This window comes from Sinocyclocheilus grahami, unplaced genomic scaffold, assembly GCF_001515645.1.
Source record: "Sinocyclocheilus grahami isolate Dianchi unplaced genomic scaffold, SAMN03320097.WGS_v1.1 scaffold317.1, whole genome shotgun sequence".
Lineage (NCBI taxonomy): Eukaryota > Metazoa > Chordata > Actinopteri > Cypriniformes > Cyprinidae > Sinocyclocheilus > Sinocyclocheilus grahami.
In genome coordinates, this window is record NW_015505496.1 from 796,542 (window position 1) to 815,491 (window position 18,950).

Below are 18,950 nucleotides of genomic sequence, written 5' to 3' on the forward strand. Positions count from 1 at the left end.
CTCATTAATTCTGCCTGCTGAGTTTCTGGCAGGCTTCTATAAGCCAGTTAGAAACAAACAGCCACTGGTGTCGTCCTGCCAGTCTACAGTCACAGCCATTGAAATTAAATAGTAACTGGTCTGTCATAAACAAACAATAATTCTAAATGGCTAGCGATAGAAGCGCTCACGGATCTCTCATTTCGATTTTAAGTGAATGACACACGGCTGGCAGCTGAGGAAATGTAAAGCTGCTTTCAAATTAAGATTCAAATGACTGATTCTCTGACAGGAGACACACATTTAATATTCATTAAACACAAGCAGAATGAATTTCTAGGTAAATTGTTGAGAATCGTTCAGAATTGTGTTCCTATGTAAACCGGTGCGTTGGACTGGATGCAACATAAACATTTACATAAAGAGTTTCTCAAACAATTTAAACAGAATTGAGCTCTGCTTTTGTTTCATGAATAAGGCACAACGTGTTATCCAAACAAATGAGTTATGTTTATAACCTAAATTTTACTTTAACAAATGAGTTTATGGAAGGAACTAAAACCGCTGGGGGGGGGATTACTTTGCCAAATTATAGAGAAAGTGGAACATGCCGTATGAGAGCAGATTCTGTGTGCATTTTAAAATGAACACCTGACAAATTTATATCAGCATTGTGCATACAAAACATATTTGAACTTTTGCCACATTTTTTTTGATAGACTTAAAATCAAGAGTAGAGATGGGGGCCAGATTCAAAACCGCATATTCCATAAGCATGACTGCTCAATTTGCCTGAGTGCAAGCACAGACCAAAACACCACCACAGAATTACAATACTCTTGAAAGCTGAATATATTGGTCATATTTATTTCCATTATGTCATTCATTGAAGCTTTAAGAAGCTTTTCTTATAATCAGAAGATGCAGATTCTGCACATTTCTGTTGTTTTATGTTACATACCATCAGTTAGGGTCAGCAGCACTGTGCCTGATGGGTCTGATATCCAGTCAGAAGTCAGAGACCATTATTACATCATTACAGTAGAAAAGCTCAAGTCTAAAATTGTAGAGTGCAGTAACGTTAGTTCCAACAAGCGCGAACTACATACAGTAGTTTGTCAGTCTAAGTATCCAGCGAGTTGATGTAAGCATTAGCTTGCAAACTTCAGTACTTCTATAACAGATAAAGAAAAAAAAATATGTACTGTAATAATCCAAAAGGTGAACCTCTCCGAGATCCACCTTTCAACATAATGAATAGTCTGTATTTTCAGCCTTCTTTGATAAAGAAGGTCACCTTCACACAAACCGCTACATATTCAGTTAGAATCACACTGACATATGACACCTAAGTTACTCAGAGAAATCAGAACAGTGTTTATCACTAACATTTGTCCGTTTTATTTCTATCTGTTATAAATGACTAACATAACACGGTACTCGCGTAACAACCCCTCAAATCCAATAGCGGGACAATATTATCTATTAGTGTGCGTCACACAGATGAATTAATAAATTAGATGACAATCTGGCTAACGTTATGTTAGTTAGCTAACCGGCTAACAGTGTAACTCTAAACAAATAAACAAACAAACAGACCGTGCATTATTTATTTGCACGTAAATATACGAACACAAAGCGATTATTTGAATATCTAGTTATTACCTGGCAGGACTCACAAATGTTTTTGTGACTGAGTTAAGAGAGAGAATTCGGCTTAATCCAAAGAATGACATTGAAGACGCCATGTTGACACGGACTGAGCGCTGTACGGCAACACACAGCGTCCAAACTCAAGCGATGCGGCTATTTATTTCCCCTCTTCTAGGAGAGAGAGTAGAAACTTTGAGAGAAAAGGTGTCTGAAATTCTTTGTGATGTTCAAGTGAAAATGACAGCATCTCTAGATGTGTCTGTTACTGATACAGAGCTAACTCTTTATAACAGCCTAATTTGATTTCGCGCTGTTTTATGTGGTTGCATCATTTGTCCTAATTAAGGAATGTTGGCTCACCCAAAGCATCGAATGAAGCATGCTTAGTACAAACGTGTGATAACTTGTATAAACAATACACTTTCCCCATAATTTAATGCATTGCGTGCGTTTTTGACATTTGGTTGGTGATTTTTCATTTAACATGACACCTGTAAGACAGGTTTTGTGATGAGTGACTGCTCATTCTGAGAGCAAATAACATTTGTGTAATCGAAAAAGAAGCTAATTTGTACAATTAATGAAAACATGCAAAAAAGAATGGAAGCTGTCTACTATATTTTTGCAGTAAATGACTGTAATTAGTAGGCCTCACATTAAAATGATCCTAAAAACATGCAGCTTTTATTTGAACAAAGTATAATAAATGTGAAGCATGTCATATATAATGCATGCATAAAGCAAAATATGCATAAAATAGCCTTCACATTTTCTCTTTCACATTTAACTTTATTTTAACCAAATAGCCACCACATCCCAATAGGGGGAAAAAATCTCTATAGAAGAAGAAGAAAGAAAGAAAAAGCAAGCATCCATGGCACGTCCCTTAATTTGAGTTCAGGTCTCTTCAAAGGCTCTCTCTAGATGGGTCGATTTCCTCCTCAGTTCACAGGACTGAACTGAAGCAAGACAGCCCTCTCTTGGGATTTCAGGCATGCAACAGCATAACACACTAATTTTCCGCCATTTATCAGTTCTTGGATGCTTTTTTACTTCTGCATTTCACCATTCGTTGCCGTTAGGTTATGTATGCGTCGCCTGTAAAGGGACCGGGAATCTTCTCTAAGCATGAGATCAAAGTTTCTATTGATCAGTGAAAGAAATGAGAGGTCCAAGGACCATCCCCACACTTCAGTGCCGGAATCTCCATTTTGCTTTAATGAGGCCCATTCATCTACACTTTGCAACAGAGACAGTGTGAGTGAGGTGGTCCTGTCTGGGACATAAACATGTTTATTTCCAAATCAGCAAGGAGTGTTTTTGTTTCTACTTACAGTAAAGTTGTAAAATGATGTGAATGATGATGTTCACCTTATCTGAAAAATGGCATTTAGATTTTCTTTCAAACTCATTTTTTTGTATCTTTAAAAAAATGTCAAAGCTGTGCATGCTTCATATTACATAAACATTGTAATATGTATCGTTAAAAGACAATATGAGAAAACCCAACTTATGCCAAAACAATAATAAACACAATTAAGTAACATATTGTCTTTCAAAGAGTTAATCAATGGGAAAGCAAAAGGAGAAAAACAGAGTGGCTTAACTTTTCACCATTTCCCTCCCTCTTTCTCTCTCCTGTCCCATTTGAAGGAGATGCGAGTTGGCAGCACAGGAGAAGTTTGAAGATTAATGGTGTAAAGGGGGGCTCTGACAGCCTTTCCGCTGGTTGCAGTTCTCCTGGGTGGCCCGATTGGTCTTGGATGTCACTTTTGCTACTTAATCTTGTGTTTGTGAAACAGCCTGACATGCCTGAAGAACTCTGTCTGTCCACGTCTGTATAGACATCAACCTGTGAGACCGTTACTACAAGGTATCTTTAATAGGATGTCCCTTTGCCACAGCTCTAAGAACCAAAAAAGTTATTAGAACTTTGTTGATAAGATTCAAGATACCATTTTTTAAATCAAAAATACAGTAAAAACAGTAATATTGTGAAATATTATTACAATTCAAAGAACTATTTTCTATTTAAATATTTTTTCCAACGTAAATAATTCCTGTGATGGCAAAGCTGAATTTTCAGCAGTCATTACTCCAGTCTTCAGTGTCACATGATCCTTCTGAAATCATTCTAATTTCAGGGTTCCCACACTTTTTCAGCGATCATTTTCCAGGACTTTTCCAGGACATTTTTTTATTTAATTACGGCGGGAATAAAAGACAAGAATCAAGTCAGAAAATAATATATTCCAATCTCTAGAAGTCTTTAAAAACATACAGTTTATGGCCATGACTTAACTATAAAATCATCTCTCTAATATGAGCTCTTAATTATACATCACAACTAATGATTTTCAGAACCAATTTCAGTACCATAGCAAAAAAATATTGAAAGTATTTAACTATTTTATTTAACTATTTGGAAATAAAAATACAATATTTATATAAATACAGTAAATACAATATTGGCATGTATCCTTCCAAATGTTTTTCAATTAAGTATTGCTTTAATAGGGTCAAGTGAAAAATGAGAGGATTCTGACTAACTTAATCACCTCTGATTGGCCATTGCATCGCTCTCCAGTATCAACGTGGTACAAAAGTACTAATAGCCTACTTTTTACAATATTCAAAATTATTAATGTTAACAAAGCTGCTTTCCACTTTACTACAAACATTCATCACAAGACTAAACAACGTCATTCAAAATACTTCTCTTAAAGTTAACCACTAGATAGAACGTTAGAAAACACATCAGTGTTCACACTGTCAAAAGTCAGTAGTGATGCACCAATCTTGATTTTTCATGGCCAACTCCAATACTTATTTGTGATATTTATTTCATTTTTTTAAAGCAAGAGATAAGATAGAATTAAAATATGAGTATATGAACAAGATGTTTTGTGCTCTATTATTACAGACCGAACTCTCTGTAGCCATTTACAATTAGAGGCAAACACTGCATTTTAATCACAATCCAAATAAAGATGCTACATACATTAGCAGGTTCTGATTTAGTTTAGATTAAATTAGATGTCATTTCAAAATCTGAAGCAAAAACAGAATATTCTGACTTTAGCTTTGTGAAATTATATTGCATAAAACATCTGCACGAAACAGAAACATCAGACGGGCTGAATGAGAAGCAAATTCACTCTCTAACAGCAGGTGGCGCTTATGGAACAGCAGCGACACAGCGTTTCCTTGGATACCGCTGTAAACAAAGCAAACGCTGCGCTTATAAACACTACTTTAGTAAACACTATAGAGAACCAAGATGAAAAGAAAATACCATCTAAACGTTTCTGAAAACAATCAGTTCCCCCCCAGAGATGCATTTTTATAAACCCCCATCCTTAATTCAATATTAAGGATTTTCTTCCAATATTTCGCTCATCGTGAACGGTGAGCTGCTCTGTCTGCTACAGTATTTTCTGCTCTTTGCGTTTGTCGTCAGTGTCTCTGGCCTTTGTTAACGTCCCGTTGACAGACTTCGTAATATTTCCACACAAATGACATTTTGGAAAATGCTTGCAATAGGCTACAGTTTGTGTGCAAGTCCGGAACAGAGATCGGCTGAAATAAAACAAAAGAGCCGGTTGCCGATCGCACGTTTAGAGCAAAAACAGGCCGATTTATGGCCGTTCGAATGTTTTCTAACATTGATTGTTTCGGGCCAGTGGTGAGCTGTTCGTTCTTGGCTATAGGAAACCACAAGTAAATTTTTTAAATAATAATTTTCCAGGACAACAACAAGATTTTCCAGGATAAACTACATTTTTTTTAATTTTCCATGTGTTTTCCAGGACTGGATAATTCGTCATCAATTTTCCATGTGTTTTCCAGGAAGCGTGGGAACCCTGCAGTAGGCTAATATGCCGATCTTCTTATTTTTAGCAATATTGAAAATGGTTGTGCTGCTTAATATTTCTGTGTAAACCGTGATGCCTTTTCAGGGTTCTTTGATTAAAAGAAAATTCAAAAGAACAGCATTTATTTGAAATGATTTTTTGGTAACAGTGTAAGTCTTTATTGCCATTTTTGATCAATTTAATGCATCATTTCTGAATAAAAGTATTTATTTCTTTAAACAATTTTTTATAAATAATTGATACTGACCCCACACTTTTGAATGGTACTGTATGCACAACTAAAGCACAGATAATTATGTTAACCAGTTGGGTTTGGTTATGGTGAGAAGGGATTCCCAGACAGATTACTGATCTGCAGCTCAATTCTCTGGAGAATAGTCTGCCAGCCTGACATCCTGTGGCTGCAGGGTAAATCCTAAAAAACAACGAACTAGGATTGCTATAAAACAGTAGGCTATCCTTGTTTTGAAGATCTAAACTTAAGATAGTCTGATGTATTTGAAGCTGTAATCGGTCATTGTGGGATGTAGCCTATTTGTATAAATCTTTACCCAACCTTTTAGCTCGTACAAGTTGTCCATACACATCTTTTTCTTCCATCAGTGAATGAGTTGAGCGTTTAATTGGTCTAAAAGTTGAACATTATTAGCCAACTTTCTATTTCAGCAAAAGATAATGAATCATGTGGGAATAAATGCGTCTGCTGTTAATCTATTAGATGTCTTTTCCTGTGCCTTCAATTAGTATTTTAGGCATCAGCAGAGTGGATGTGAACTGGTTTCTTGTGTGACCTTTGTGACTTTTAACCTTAATCCTCTCCCCCCTTAAAACCCACTTTCTGTCACCCTGAGTGTTTTCTCATTATCTATCTCCTCATTAGCCTTCAAAGCAACAGTAGGTTCACTGTATTTTCATCTTTTTACCTTCTTTTAATCTTCTGACACCTTCATCCTGCATTTGAAAGCATGTTTTGAGAAAGTCCACTTCCTGTCCACTGAGACGTCACTGCAAAATTTGACTTGTTATACACCTAAGATACTCTGAACATCAGTTTAATTTGTAATGCTCAGGTGTCTCGCATCCTGGGAAACTGTTTACTAGTTTGTGATGATGAAGTTGATTTTTTTTCATGTTCATGCTCACTTCATGTTTCATGTGTGTTTTTGAGTTGTAAGCTGCCCACATAGTAAGTGAAGCTGCGGCCGGGTGTAAACTGTTTGGATAAAATGAAATAATCCACCTACAAGGCTTGGCATAGAGCACTAGAGAAAATTAAATAGATTGTTTTAAGTGGAGTAATCAAATATTTACAAGAAGATAACGATTAATCGAGTGTCCCATGGTATGATTCACATTCGGTGCTTCATTGAATGGGGATTATTTGAGGTCTCTTCAAAGGAATTCATGTGACTGGAGGTCTCATGCCATGTTAAATGGTTCCATATGGATGACATTTGGCTTTAACAATTAAGTAATTAGTGAGAAATAATTACTTAAACACACATTATAAGAAAACAAATAAACTGCTCTGTGTTTCTGTAGTCTGTAGTGAGTGTACAGAGGAAAGCGTTTACTGAATTTTGTAAAAGATACATTTTCTTAGAAAAAAAATATGCTATCGTTCAAAAATTTGCGGTTGGTAAGATTTTTTTTTAAAAAAAAGGGGTCATATGATGCTGCTAAAAAGAACAGTATTTGGTGTAATGAAATGTGTTTATGCGGTTTAAGGTTCAAAGATTTTCCACATACTGTACATTATTGTTTCTCCTCTATGCCCCGCCTTTCTGAAACGCGTCGATTTTTACAAAGCTCATCGGTCTTAACTCGCTTTAAATATATTAAATATAAAAACTCTTTAAATATGAAAAAACTTACTTACAGTCTTTGAGTCAGAACTGCTGCCATTGTAGTCTACTCTACCAGGATCAGTAAACAGTCCTCCATAAAATGCGCTGGATACATCTGAATATTTGGGTTGAACTGTTCTGGAACAGTGTTGTAAATACAACTTAACCACTGATTTATAGTCGTGTCCCTTTTTGGAAGACCAAACAAAGTAGTTTCGCTTTCACAATGAAACAGTGTCACACACCGCGGCCTACAGTGAGCAGAGGCCGGGGGATAAAGTGAGGAACGGCCGGAGGGTTAGAGTGAGCAAAGGTGGGTGGGCTTGAGAACGGCGCAGCCGGCGATTTCGACGAAGGAGCGTCTGGAAGGACATGTGACGACTCCGGGCTGGACTCCGCTTCGTCCACGGTGAAAGCCGATCCGGCGTTCGACAGCGCAAAGTTGTAGTATTACCTCAGCGACCAGCACGGAACAGCTCCAAGCATGATGAAGCAGATATCGTCCTCTTTTGGAAGACCAAACAAAGTAGTTTCGCTTTCACAACGAAGCACGCAGCGTCTTTATGACATGGCGGCGGCGGCAACAATACTACAACGAGAATAAAAGTTACGCCTTCTTTCTTTGCGTGAACATTTGGGCAGCGTTATGCAAATCTTCCCACATAGCGATGTAGATATGTGGGGGGCGTGTTAGAACGAGCCGTTTTTGCCGTTTCGACATATTTGTCACACTTAAAAGATTCAGATCATCAAACAAATTTTAACATTACACAAAGATAATGCAAGTAAATGCAAAATGCAGTTTTTAAATTATGATTTCTTTTATTAAGGGAAAAAAGCTTTCCAAACCTGCCTGGCCCTACGTGAAAAAGTAATTGCCTCCTAAATCTAATAACTGGTTGTACCACACTTCGCAGCAACAACTGCAATCAAGTGTTTGCGATAACTGGCAATGAGTCTTTCATATCGCTGTGGAGGAATTTTGGCCCACTCTTCTTTGCAGAATTGTTTTAATTCAGCCACATTGGAGGGTTTTCCAGCATGAATGGACTGTTTAAGCATCTCAATCGGATTTAAGTCCAGACTTTGATTTGGCCACTCCAAAACCTTAATTTAGTTTTTCTTGAGCCATTCTGAGGTTGATTTGCTGGTGTGTTTGGGATCATTGTCCTGCTACATAACCCAAGTGCGCTTGAACTCGAGGTCAGAAACTGATGGCCGGACATTCTGCTTCAGGATTTTCTGATAGAGTGCAGAATTCATGGTTCCGTCAATTATGGCAAGTCGCCCAGGTCCTGAAGCTGCAAAGCAGCCTCAGATCGTCACACTACCACCACCATGTTTGACTGTTAGTATGATGTTCTTTTTATGAAATGCTGTGTTGGTTTTACGCCAGATGTAACGGGACACACACCTTCCAAAAAGTTCAACTTTTGTCTCATCAGTCCACAGAATATTTGCCCAAAAGTCTTGGGGATAATCAAGAGATTTATTTGGCAAATGAGGGACAAGCCTTTGTGTTATTTTTGGTCAGCAGTGGCTTTTGCCTTGGAACTCTCCCATGGATGCCGTTTTTGCCCAGTCTCTTTCTTATTGTTGAATCATGAACACTGACCTTAATTGAGGCAAGTGAGACCTGCAGTTCTTTAGATGTTGTTCTGGGTTCTTTTATGACCTCTTGGATGAGTTGTCGTTGTGCTCTTGGAGTAATTTTGGTAGGCTGGCAACTCCTGGGAAGGTTCACCATTGTTCCAAGTTTTCTCAATTTGTGGATAATGGCTCTGACCATGGTTCGCTGGAGTCCCAAAGCCTTAAAAATGGCTTTACAATCCTTTCCAGACTGATACATGTTAACTGTTTTGATTCTAATCTGTTCTTGAATTAGTTTAGATCGCGGCATAATGTGTTGCTATTTAAGCGTGCTTCACTTTGTCAGACAGGTTCTATTTAAGTGATTTCTTGATTCAACAGGTCTGGCAGTAATCAGGCCTGGGTGTGGCTAGTGAAATTTAACTCAGCTTTCTAAAATAATATGGTTAATTGCAGTTCTTTCATGATTTAAGAGGAGGGGGCAATTAATTTTTCATGTAGGGCCATGTAGGTTTGGACAGCTTTTTTCCCTTAATAAATGAAATCATCATTTAAAAACTGCATTTTGTATTTACTTGCATTATCTTTGTGTAATATTAAAATTAGTTTGATGATCTGAATCTTTTAAGTGTGACAAATATGCAAACAATTTTAAAAACAGGAAGGGGGCAAAAACCTTTTCACACCACTGTATATATATATATATATATATATATATAAAATACTACATTTGTCTTCACCATCACACTTCAGAAAGGATCTAATAATCTTTTTTCTTGTGCAAGACATTAAGAAATGTTATAACATTTTTCTTTTTATTTATTTATTTCTTTTTTTTTTTTTTTTTTACAGAAGGTTCAACCCTTGTTGAGACTGTCTGAGTTCATGTGTGCTAACTGCTAAGCTACAGCTATGTCTAACCGAAGCATTTTGATTAGAGTCATTTGTCTATGATGTAAACCATCCTCTCTCAATGTGTTCTCCAATGTTGATTTACGATGACCCACATACCAAAACAGTGAGGATGACTAATGATGCTCAGGGAAGGAATGAGGCATCTTTTGTTTCTTCAGCCTCATTTTTCTTCTCTTTACATCGCTGCAGCCCTTCTTCCGTGCACAAATAAGCTCTTTCATATGGGTTCTATCTTAGTGAAATTTAACTCAGCTTTCTAAAATAATATGGTTAATTGCAGTTCTTTCATGATTTAAGAGGAGGGGGCAATTAATTTTTCATGTAGGGCCTTCTGGTAATATCATTGTACACAAAATGTGTGGCATGGCTAAATATCACAATTATGCAATTCCTGAATAATTTTAATTGTTATATACAGCCAAGAGGGTCCAGACCTCTGAAGTGGGTCATGTTATATAATTTATATCTAATATCTAAAATGACTCACAACCAAAAAAAAAAAAGGGGACACTAAAGCATATTCATGAATATGCCAGACATCTAAAAACCTCCAAGAGTTGCTCATAAATCTTTATAAAAGTATGGCTACATGTTCATCATCTTCTCTAGGACTCCAGGAACAATTGCAACGCTACGTCTAGATGTCTAAATCTTCCTCTCAGTATATCTGAAGGGGGAGTTAGTCCAAAGTGAGGTCAGTTGGACACATTGGATTGCCTTTTCCTTTCATGAGAGGAATACAATGGCTGAAATGACCACCACTGGATGACCTTTTCAACAGACCTCATGCCCTCATTTGATTGACATTTCTCTTTGACGGCAGGGGGCGGAGACGGCTTTTGGTGGGCAATGGGGAGGGCAGATTCTCCAGGGTAAATCCTCATCCACATCTCTTCCTTTGGACAACAAAGAGTGTGATGTTTTTGTCTGAAATAAGGAGCCAGATCCCTTGTGTTTTGATGAGTGGGCCACCTGGGACACACATCTCCATCATCGCGTCAAAAGATGAGAGAGAAAAAAGATGGGAAGAGAGGAGACAAGAGGAGGATGGAGGAGAAAGAAATCCTCCAAAGTAGCACAACCAGAAGCTTGAATGACAAGCTCAATGGAGACTGTTCAGCCAAGGGATCAAATCTCGTCTGTGTCATTAGACCAGCTTGTGTAACTAACATATGTTACATATGTGCCAAACTCATATGTTTCTCTTTGCATTCATGTTTTATATGATTACGAAAAACTTTTAAATCATCTTCATGAAAAGTTTGTATTTAATGAATTTTAAATTTCATTAAGGTCAGGTAAGGTAACAACATTTTCAAGTGTACAAATCTTTATTTTCTAAACTTAAAAAAGAAAATCACTGTAAAATTATTATTATTATTGTTGTTATTACAATTTAAACAGCATGTACACATCTTAATCTTTGGTTTCCAAAACCAATAAAATAAGGTTAAAATTATTAATATTTCAACAAATATCATGAATTATTCATTAATATATTAGGTTTGGGGAATTGTACTACATAATACGGTAGGCAGGTATTCAAGTCATTCCCTGTATGAATTGCATTTAAAAAAAAATTTTATTAGTTAAATAGTTTAAAAAAATTAGCAATTTAAATAGTTAAAAAAAGTTCACCCTTTGCGTTTCACAAAATAAAATAAAATACAAAGTCCTAGTTTTTGAACAGCCTGAAGGATGGGTGATAGGATTTATATTTTCGTGTGAAGTAATCCTTTAATATTTGCTCTTATCTGAGTTTCCCACTGCAGCTGATATCACTGATATCTCACACTTGTTGTTTGCTTTAGTGAGAAGGTGTGTGGTGCCATGCTGCGAACCCTGACATGCACAGGAAAACACCTTTAAATGAACCCTGGTCGTATGTCAATTTCCTTCTCTCTCCAAAACACAAATACGGGAACACAAACAAGATCTCACTGACTGGCTTTTGTTCCAAGTCCCGTTGTCAAAACCGACTCAGAATGGGAGAGACTACGGTGTTTATTTCTAATCCCGGGACTTAATAAAGTCACCAGTGGCACAGTATTCCAGTCATGCATAAGACATGGGAGATCAGCCCTCCTGACCGGGGACAAGCTGAAACTGTTAAAAAAGAAAAACCCTTCACAGTGCGGCCCGATACTGGATCACGAGGACCAGATGGATGTCAAGGGAACATCTGTTGCATTTCCACAGGGGCAAACCCTCTTCAACAGGTTGAGAAAGCCTGAGATTACTCTGCTGTTTGGACGGAGGGAGAGCAAAACATTCGGCGTTTGAGAAAACACCAACGAACCTGCTTTGTTATCCTTGTAAACAAAAAGGCTCCCCAATGAGTCATGCATTACCATTTCAGACTGAGAGGACTTAAATGATGAGGCGAGCTCGCCTTTGAGCAAACACAACTGGGAAAATGACTTTTAAGGGGATACTGAGCGAAAGCGGTTCCCCTCCTTCTCAAAAGTCATCCTAACAAAGATCACCACGCTCTGTTCCAAGTCTTTGTCAGTTGCTGGTGAATTCCTGCTAAGGAACCAAAAATAATCTCTGTCTAGACACAGCAAGTGTGAAACTGAGTCAAGCGAGAAAAATGATATGCAAAAGGAGTTAAGACTGGTTTTATAAAAGACATCCCATGTGGGAGGGTTTTAAGAGCGCTGGTGGCTTAAAAAGCAAGACTGAAGCCAAAAACAAAACAAAAAAGCTAGTATGTGATATGTTTGTCTCAGTACCTGCAAGGTGTCACGGTGTGTATCTAATTACATTACTGACAATCAGATAATGTCGCACAAAGTGGAGGAATGGGTCATTCAATAAGTTCCTGGCCTTAGGGCCAGTGCAATCGGTCTATGGGCCTCTTCGGAGGAGAGACAGGCCAATTCTAACAGGCCAAACTGGTTTTCTGCAGCGTTTCTGCTTCGAGGGTGGGCTCCATTAGCGTGACCAAAGGGAAGCAGAGCGCCCGAGAAAGAAGGGGCAAAGGGCTTTCTCTGAGAGCAGCTAGACAAGAGCAGCAGACTAGAGAGGAGCATCAGCCGTAGACAGAGGAAGAGCAGATCAAAGAATCGCAGGGGCAACCTGCGTGACAGACATTGTATTAAAGCAACGTGGGTAGTTTGAAAAGAGGTGAATAAAAAAATAAACCTGGCTGGATCAGGAACCCTGTCTGGGAATGTTAACTTCCCTTTTTTTAATCTACATCAGACTGCGAGCGCATTAAATTTGTGTTCAAGACAGAGATTAGATGGGGAAGCAATGATATGATGGACTCTTTGATTATTTTTCTGGGTTGCTTTGATTTTGCCGGGTGACGGTGGAACTATTGAAAAACTACTGGTTTAAAGCAGCGTATCAGATGCATTTTACACTTACATGGCCTTGTATGAAATTCAAAACAATCACTTAAAATCATGATATTTACAGTAATAATGACAACACTCAGATTGAATTGTAAAGTGGTGGTACTTCAAAATAAGGTTACAATAAATGTCATAGCTATGAACAATACTTTTAATGTATTTATTAATAAATATTTATGTATTATGATAATTTGATATAATACAAAGAATGTTAATATTTAAAATATTAATATCCACATACAAACACAACACATTTTGTAACATTTCAAGTTGTATAAATTAAGATTAATTTATTATAAACATAAATTTACAATAGTATCTGTTTAAATTAACATTCACCTAAATTAATAAATGCTGTAAAAAACAGTCCAATATGTAGTTCATGATACCTAATGCATTAACTAATGTTAATGAATTAAACCTTATAGTAAATGCATACTGCATGTACTGCAGTAAATTGTTACCCTGAGGATTGTAGGATGAGGGTACTGTATACAAAAGATCACATGACACATCTAACTGGTACATGGCCACACATTAAATTAAAGGCAGTACAAATATGTTGTTTTTTGTTTAAAAAAATAAGACAAGTGGCAATATGCGGGCAAACAAATGCAACCTAGTTAACACTATAAATATACAGAAACTACTCCTGTAAACTACTCTGAGACTCCTGTGAGACAAAATAACATCAGAGAGGTGCGCAGTCAGGAATCTAAATTTGTGGAGAGGAATTTGGATAACACCAGCAGGAAGCAGCGGGTTAGGCCGCAGAGCGTGGCTGGGCGAGGAGTGAGGTGGTAGACGGGGAGGAGTCTCCGCAGACAGTTGGAGGGCTTAAGCCTGGCGGACAGGGACTTGTCAAATGCAGCTGTTGCGGACACTGATTGATAGAGTTTGTATTCCAGCTCAAAGCTGAAAACAGCGTGGCCAGCAGTGCCAAGTAAATGGGTGTGTCGTCTTTTCAAACAACAAAATGTTAGGACAACATTCTAACATTCTCTACATGGAAGAAGGAATGATGAGTGCAATGGACACTAGCTAATCAAATAGCTTATTACGTTTACGAATAAGGGGGAAAAATCTGATCTCTTTAAAGGACTTTGGCTCACCTGCTACTAAATCAGCATATGTGTGGCCCTGAGCCCTCAGCTCTCAGCTCGTCAAAACATGTGGCTATTTGCATCTATGTCTCTAGTGGGTTATAAAACAATGACGGACAAGTCCAAAAAATTCCTTTTAGCAAACAACACTTCAAACCCACTCTTCACTTTGAAGTTTGATTGAATCATATCCTGCTTGGTAGCACCTCCTTCTCTTCCAAAAGGCTGATGAGTTGACTAAAACTCTCCTTCATAGCCTCCATGTTGTTCGTTGTGCTGCCTGCAAGAATCCATCGCTTTCCTCGGGCCAGTGGCTGCAATTCAAAGTACTTCTGTATCTGGAAAAAAAAGAGGAAATATTTATTCCATTATGACTGCTCTATAAAAATAGCACCAAGACAGTTTTGGTTTGTCTTTCAAAAAAGACCTTTATTGATTATTTTGCACGTCGGGTTTAATTTTGTGAGAATACAAGAGGCCACAGGAAAAATTCTCGTAAAAAAAACAAAAACAAAGACAAGGTAATAACTGAAATTAAAATTGAAATCCTATTCAAACAAATAACTGAAAACTGAAAGATTTATTTGACAGTTTTTATGTTTGGGATTAAAATGATTCTGTTATTTTGTCTTCATAGTTCCTATAATATAATATTTTATGATAAACCAAACATAAGCAATGGAAACATTTTGTTGCCAAATTCTAATTTTTTTATTTAATTATTTCAATTTCAATTTAGAATTACTTTTCGTAAATTAGGAAAAGTCATGAAATGTCTACCTGTGTATGCTTTTCAAGCTATTAAAATAGCATTAGTGTTTCTGAGACCCCAAAGGATATTTTACCATAAATCTAGCGTAGCGTTAGTTCTGGCAGGTCACGTTAGTCAAGCTCGCATCAGCTGACTCTCAGCTGATCCCCATCTACCTATCTAAGCATTCATATATAAGGTCCCTCAGTATTGTCAGCAGTTTTCGCATTGCTCAATAGCTAATAACCCTCCTCCATCCCCAGCTCCTCCTCTGTCAGTCAGGATTCAGCCTTCTGATTATCCTTTGAATCAGACTAATTCTAAAATGTGTACATAACATTATTGAACTTTAACGATATCTGCAATACATTTATGTTGGTTCTGTTCTGTTTACCCTGGGGGGGTTATCGCTGCTCTCCCTTGTCTCATCCATGCTAGGCTGCATGGATGCGCAGGGAGTTCTTGCCCAGAACAGAACCATACTGCCAATCCTAACTGTATGCTAATTGTCAATCATCTTTGACGATAGTGGTCCTGACAGAACAATAAGACTTCCTTTCTCTACACAAATCCTCAAAAAAAAAAAATCTATAAACAGTTTTTATACATTTCCAAAATGTAAAAAGCTTGGTATCTGCTTATTAGGTCAAAATGTTACTCACAGAACTGCAGAGATACATTAGTGTCCACTCTAACGTGAGGTTCATGTGCAGCAGGGAAACTATTTAGATTTAGTTAATAAGTACTTGATGTACTCAAAATCGTTAGTAACAACTGATTAAGAGGATCATATGTCAAAGCTATATGCTCTGAGCTTGATTATATTTTTATATAGCACAAGCAGATCAGAACCATCTGTTAAATGTGATCTATTCAAGTTATATCATACATCTTCTGCTCAAAAGGCACAGTATGACTAACTCTAAGTCATAGCAAGGATCATTTCAGCTTTGCAGGAGTCAATTGGGTTAATAAAAAATAACATTTACATAAGGAAAACATTTGATGTCCTTTCTAACCGATCTTGTATCACACTACAATCCTTTAAGGCACAAAAGTTTGGACTATTGACAGTACATATCAAAGCCCACAAAAGGAGATACAGCTTTTTTTTGTATTTGGCTCCAAAACTCTGGAATGGCTATCCTGATAATGCTCGGGGCTCCGACACACTCTATCAGGTTAAATCTACATTAAAGACACATCTCTTTAGCCAAACTGTCACATATTGCATCTCATTACCTAGCATTTCAGTTATGTCTGGAGAAACTCTAAATGCATGTGATCATCTCTGCCTGCAGCTTTATATCTCAGAATGTCCCTCCCAAAGTTACTTTAAAGAGACTTCACAAGCTCCAGTTTGCAGACGATGCCAAACATGGATGGAAAGATCCTTATTTCACAATCATTAAAATCACAAGCTGTATTTACTGCCTTAATAATTTATTGCCAGACCTTGGGAAAATATTAGGAGTGCCACAACAATGTGACGTTTAGTTCACATGCTTCACATTGCACACAGTCATTTCCACACTCACCACCATTTCATCAAGCTATACAGTATTTAAATAGTCTAAGAAGAAAAAAATTCTATGATATATTCATATTGAAAGGCATCACCAGCTTTTTTAGTTTGGAGTGACAAATCGTACCAGCATACTTTGAAGTCAAAATGTGTGCCTGCTCTGCAACATGCATACAGATTTGTAGATGTGTATATAATATTGTTATATGGCATTATTTTATTGCCAGAGGAGAAAGGGATACAAAGATCAACAGTGACTGTAAAGACATTTATAGTGTTACAAAGGATTTCTATTTCAAACAAATGACGTTCTTTTCTATTCACCATTGAATCCTAAAAAAAAATTATCACAGCTTCCACAAAAATATTAAGTAGAACAACTGTTTTCAATATTGAAAATAATAAATGTTTTGGTAACACTTTACTTAAAGACTTTATATACAATGCAATATAAAAGTAGTTTTATTGCATTAATTATGTATTGTAATGCACCTTATAATGCATTGGATGATCCCGTGAATAATTGTAACCACAGTTTTAATATATTATAATACTTATCTATTCGTTGTTACACCTTTAGAAAGTATAATGCAGTAAAACATACGAAAAACAAACCTTCAAATATTACAATGCATTTTAACTTTGGTTACAATTATATATATATAAGCATCAAATCAGCATATTAGAATGATTTCTGAAGGATCATGTAACACCGAAGACTGTAGTGATTGCTGCTGAAAATTCAGCTTTGCCATCACAGGAATCAGGGGTGGACTTAACCAATAAGCGAGGTAAGCGGCCGCTTAGGGCCCCAGGGGACCCCATCTGATTTTGGCTAAACATATTTGGCAAACGCTCCAGTGTGTATTTGTGTTCTGGAGAGCGTCAAATGTTCACTCACCGCTCAGTTTTTGTCAAGTGCTGAGCTCTGCAAGCTCGCGAATCCTCTCATTATAACAACGTATAGATACGATGTAAATAAGAGATTCATTGTGCAGTACAGCTTCATTAATTAATGGGACATCGTGAAATTGCGATGAACTGAAGTGAATGCCAGCTTTTAGTGATTGTAGAGGGAGCACTCTTTGCACATAGGCTGTATAATCCTGTCTGACTGTCTCAGAATGGATATATTAACCTCAGAGAAGAAAGTATCGTGTTTTGTGTCATGATTTTATTTGTCTTGATGTTTCAAAATGACTTGTTTTGTGCTTTTCCTATGCACACCTGCGCAAACTGCTGCGCACTCATACAAATGCACGAATGCGATGACTGGAGATTTTCGCTTCATATTAGATTAAATTTTTTATATGTTTCTTGGCAAACCCGTATGCCTTAAGAAAACTTGGAATACAGAACGAGTTGCTCGTAGATAAGATAATTTTATGACATTTTAATAGTTTTTGTAAAAAGATTGAAGAATCTTACAATTCATTAAATTCATTAAGTGCAAGCATTTTTTTAAGTCTTCTTTTGTGATCTGAAAAAATAAGCCTAAAAGTGCTTTAGAACAGCATCAGATTGACTAATTATTTACTTAAGTTGTGAAGAGGTACATAAACTATAAACTATGAGAAAGAGAGCGAGCAAAATAAGGGTTAGGCGTAAAAGAGCACATAGTTATTGTGTTGGGGCCCCATACCTGAAATTTGCTTTGACAAATTTGCTTAGGGCCCCCAAATCACTAAGTCTGCCCCTAACAGGAATAAATTACTTAGAAATAAATATAATAAAATATACAACAGTTTTTTAAATTGCAATAATATTTCATAATATTACTGTTTGTCCTGTATTTTTTTCAAATAAATACAGCCTTGGTGAACATAAGAGACTTCTTTCAAAAATACCATTTTGAAACCATGATATCTGTAGATACAGTAAGATAGTCATCTATTATCCACCATTTACCTTCCTCAAAACAAAAGAGATGCAGCATCAGATGTCCCTAACCAAATGAGATAACCTGCAAAGTGTTAGTAGATTAAAGTACAAGGAAATACAGTTCATGGGGCAGATAATGTCAGACCAGAGGATATGTTGCTACAACAAACAGATGCAACTATGTCTATCGTTTCGCAATCTGCAAGTATGATGGACACTCGCTGCCAAACTGATGATAACAGGCAGAAAGACCTGAAAAATTAAATCAAACTGTTCAGTGTGATGAGTCTTTTGTCCAACAAACTGTAAGTGAATCCTCCTCAAAAATAATCACAAATGAAGCACTTGTTTTTGCAGCGCAGGCATATAACTGTGCCATGTTGGGATTTGTTAGTGTCTGCTGTTTTCATGACGGCCTACTTCACTGAATCAGAAGATTGTGTCTCGTCTTTCCTCTTTAGGGGGCACT

General features: G+C 37.0%; 2 protein-coding genes across 2 annotated transcripts in view; both read right to left on the reverse strand.

Moving 5' to 3' along the window:
• Positions 1 to 1,918, reverse strand: part of LOC107602025 (NADH dehydrogenase [ubiquinone] iron-sulfur protein 4, mitochondrial-like) — a 43,898-nt gene extending 41,980 nt beyond the window's left edge. Inside the window, exon 1 of the mRNA XM_016294412.1 lies at positions 1,645 to 1,918. Within this exon, the coding sequence (XP_016149898.1) occupies positions 1,645 to 1,727 (83 nt within the window). The 5' untranslated portion in view covers positions 1,728 to 1,918. The remainder of the gene's footprint in view (positions 1 to 1,644) is intronic.
• Positions 1,919 to 13,602: 11,684 nt separating this feature from the next.
• The window catches only part of LOC107602028 (ADP-ribosylation factor-like protein 15), a 140,294-nt gene continuing 134,946 nt past the window's right edge, over positions 13,603 to 18,950 (reverse strand). The window contains exon 6 of the mRNA XM_016294416.1: positions 13,603 to 14,662. Within this exon, the coding sequence (XP_016149902.1) occupies positions 14,510 to 14,662 (153 nt within the window). The 3' untranslated portion in view covers positions 13,603 to 14,509. The remainder of the gene's footprint in view (positions 14,663 to 18,950) is intronic.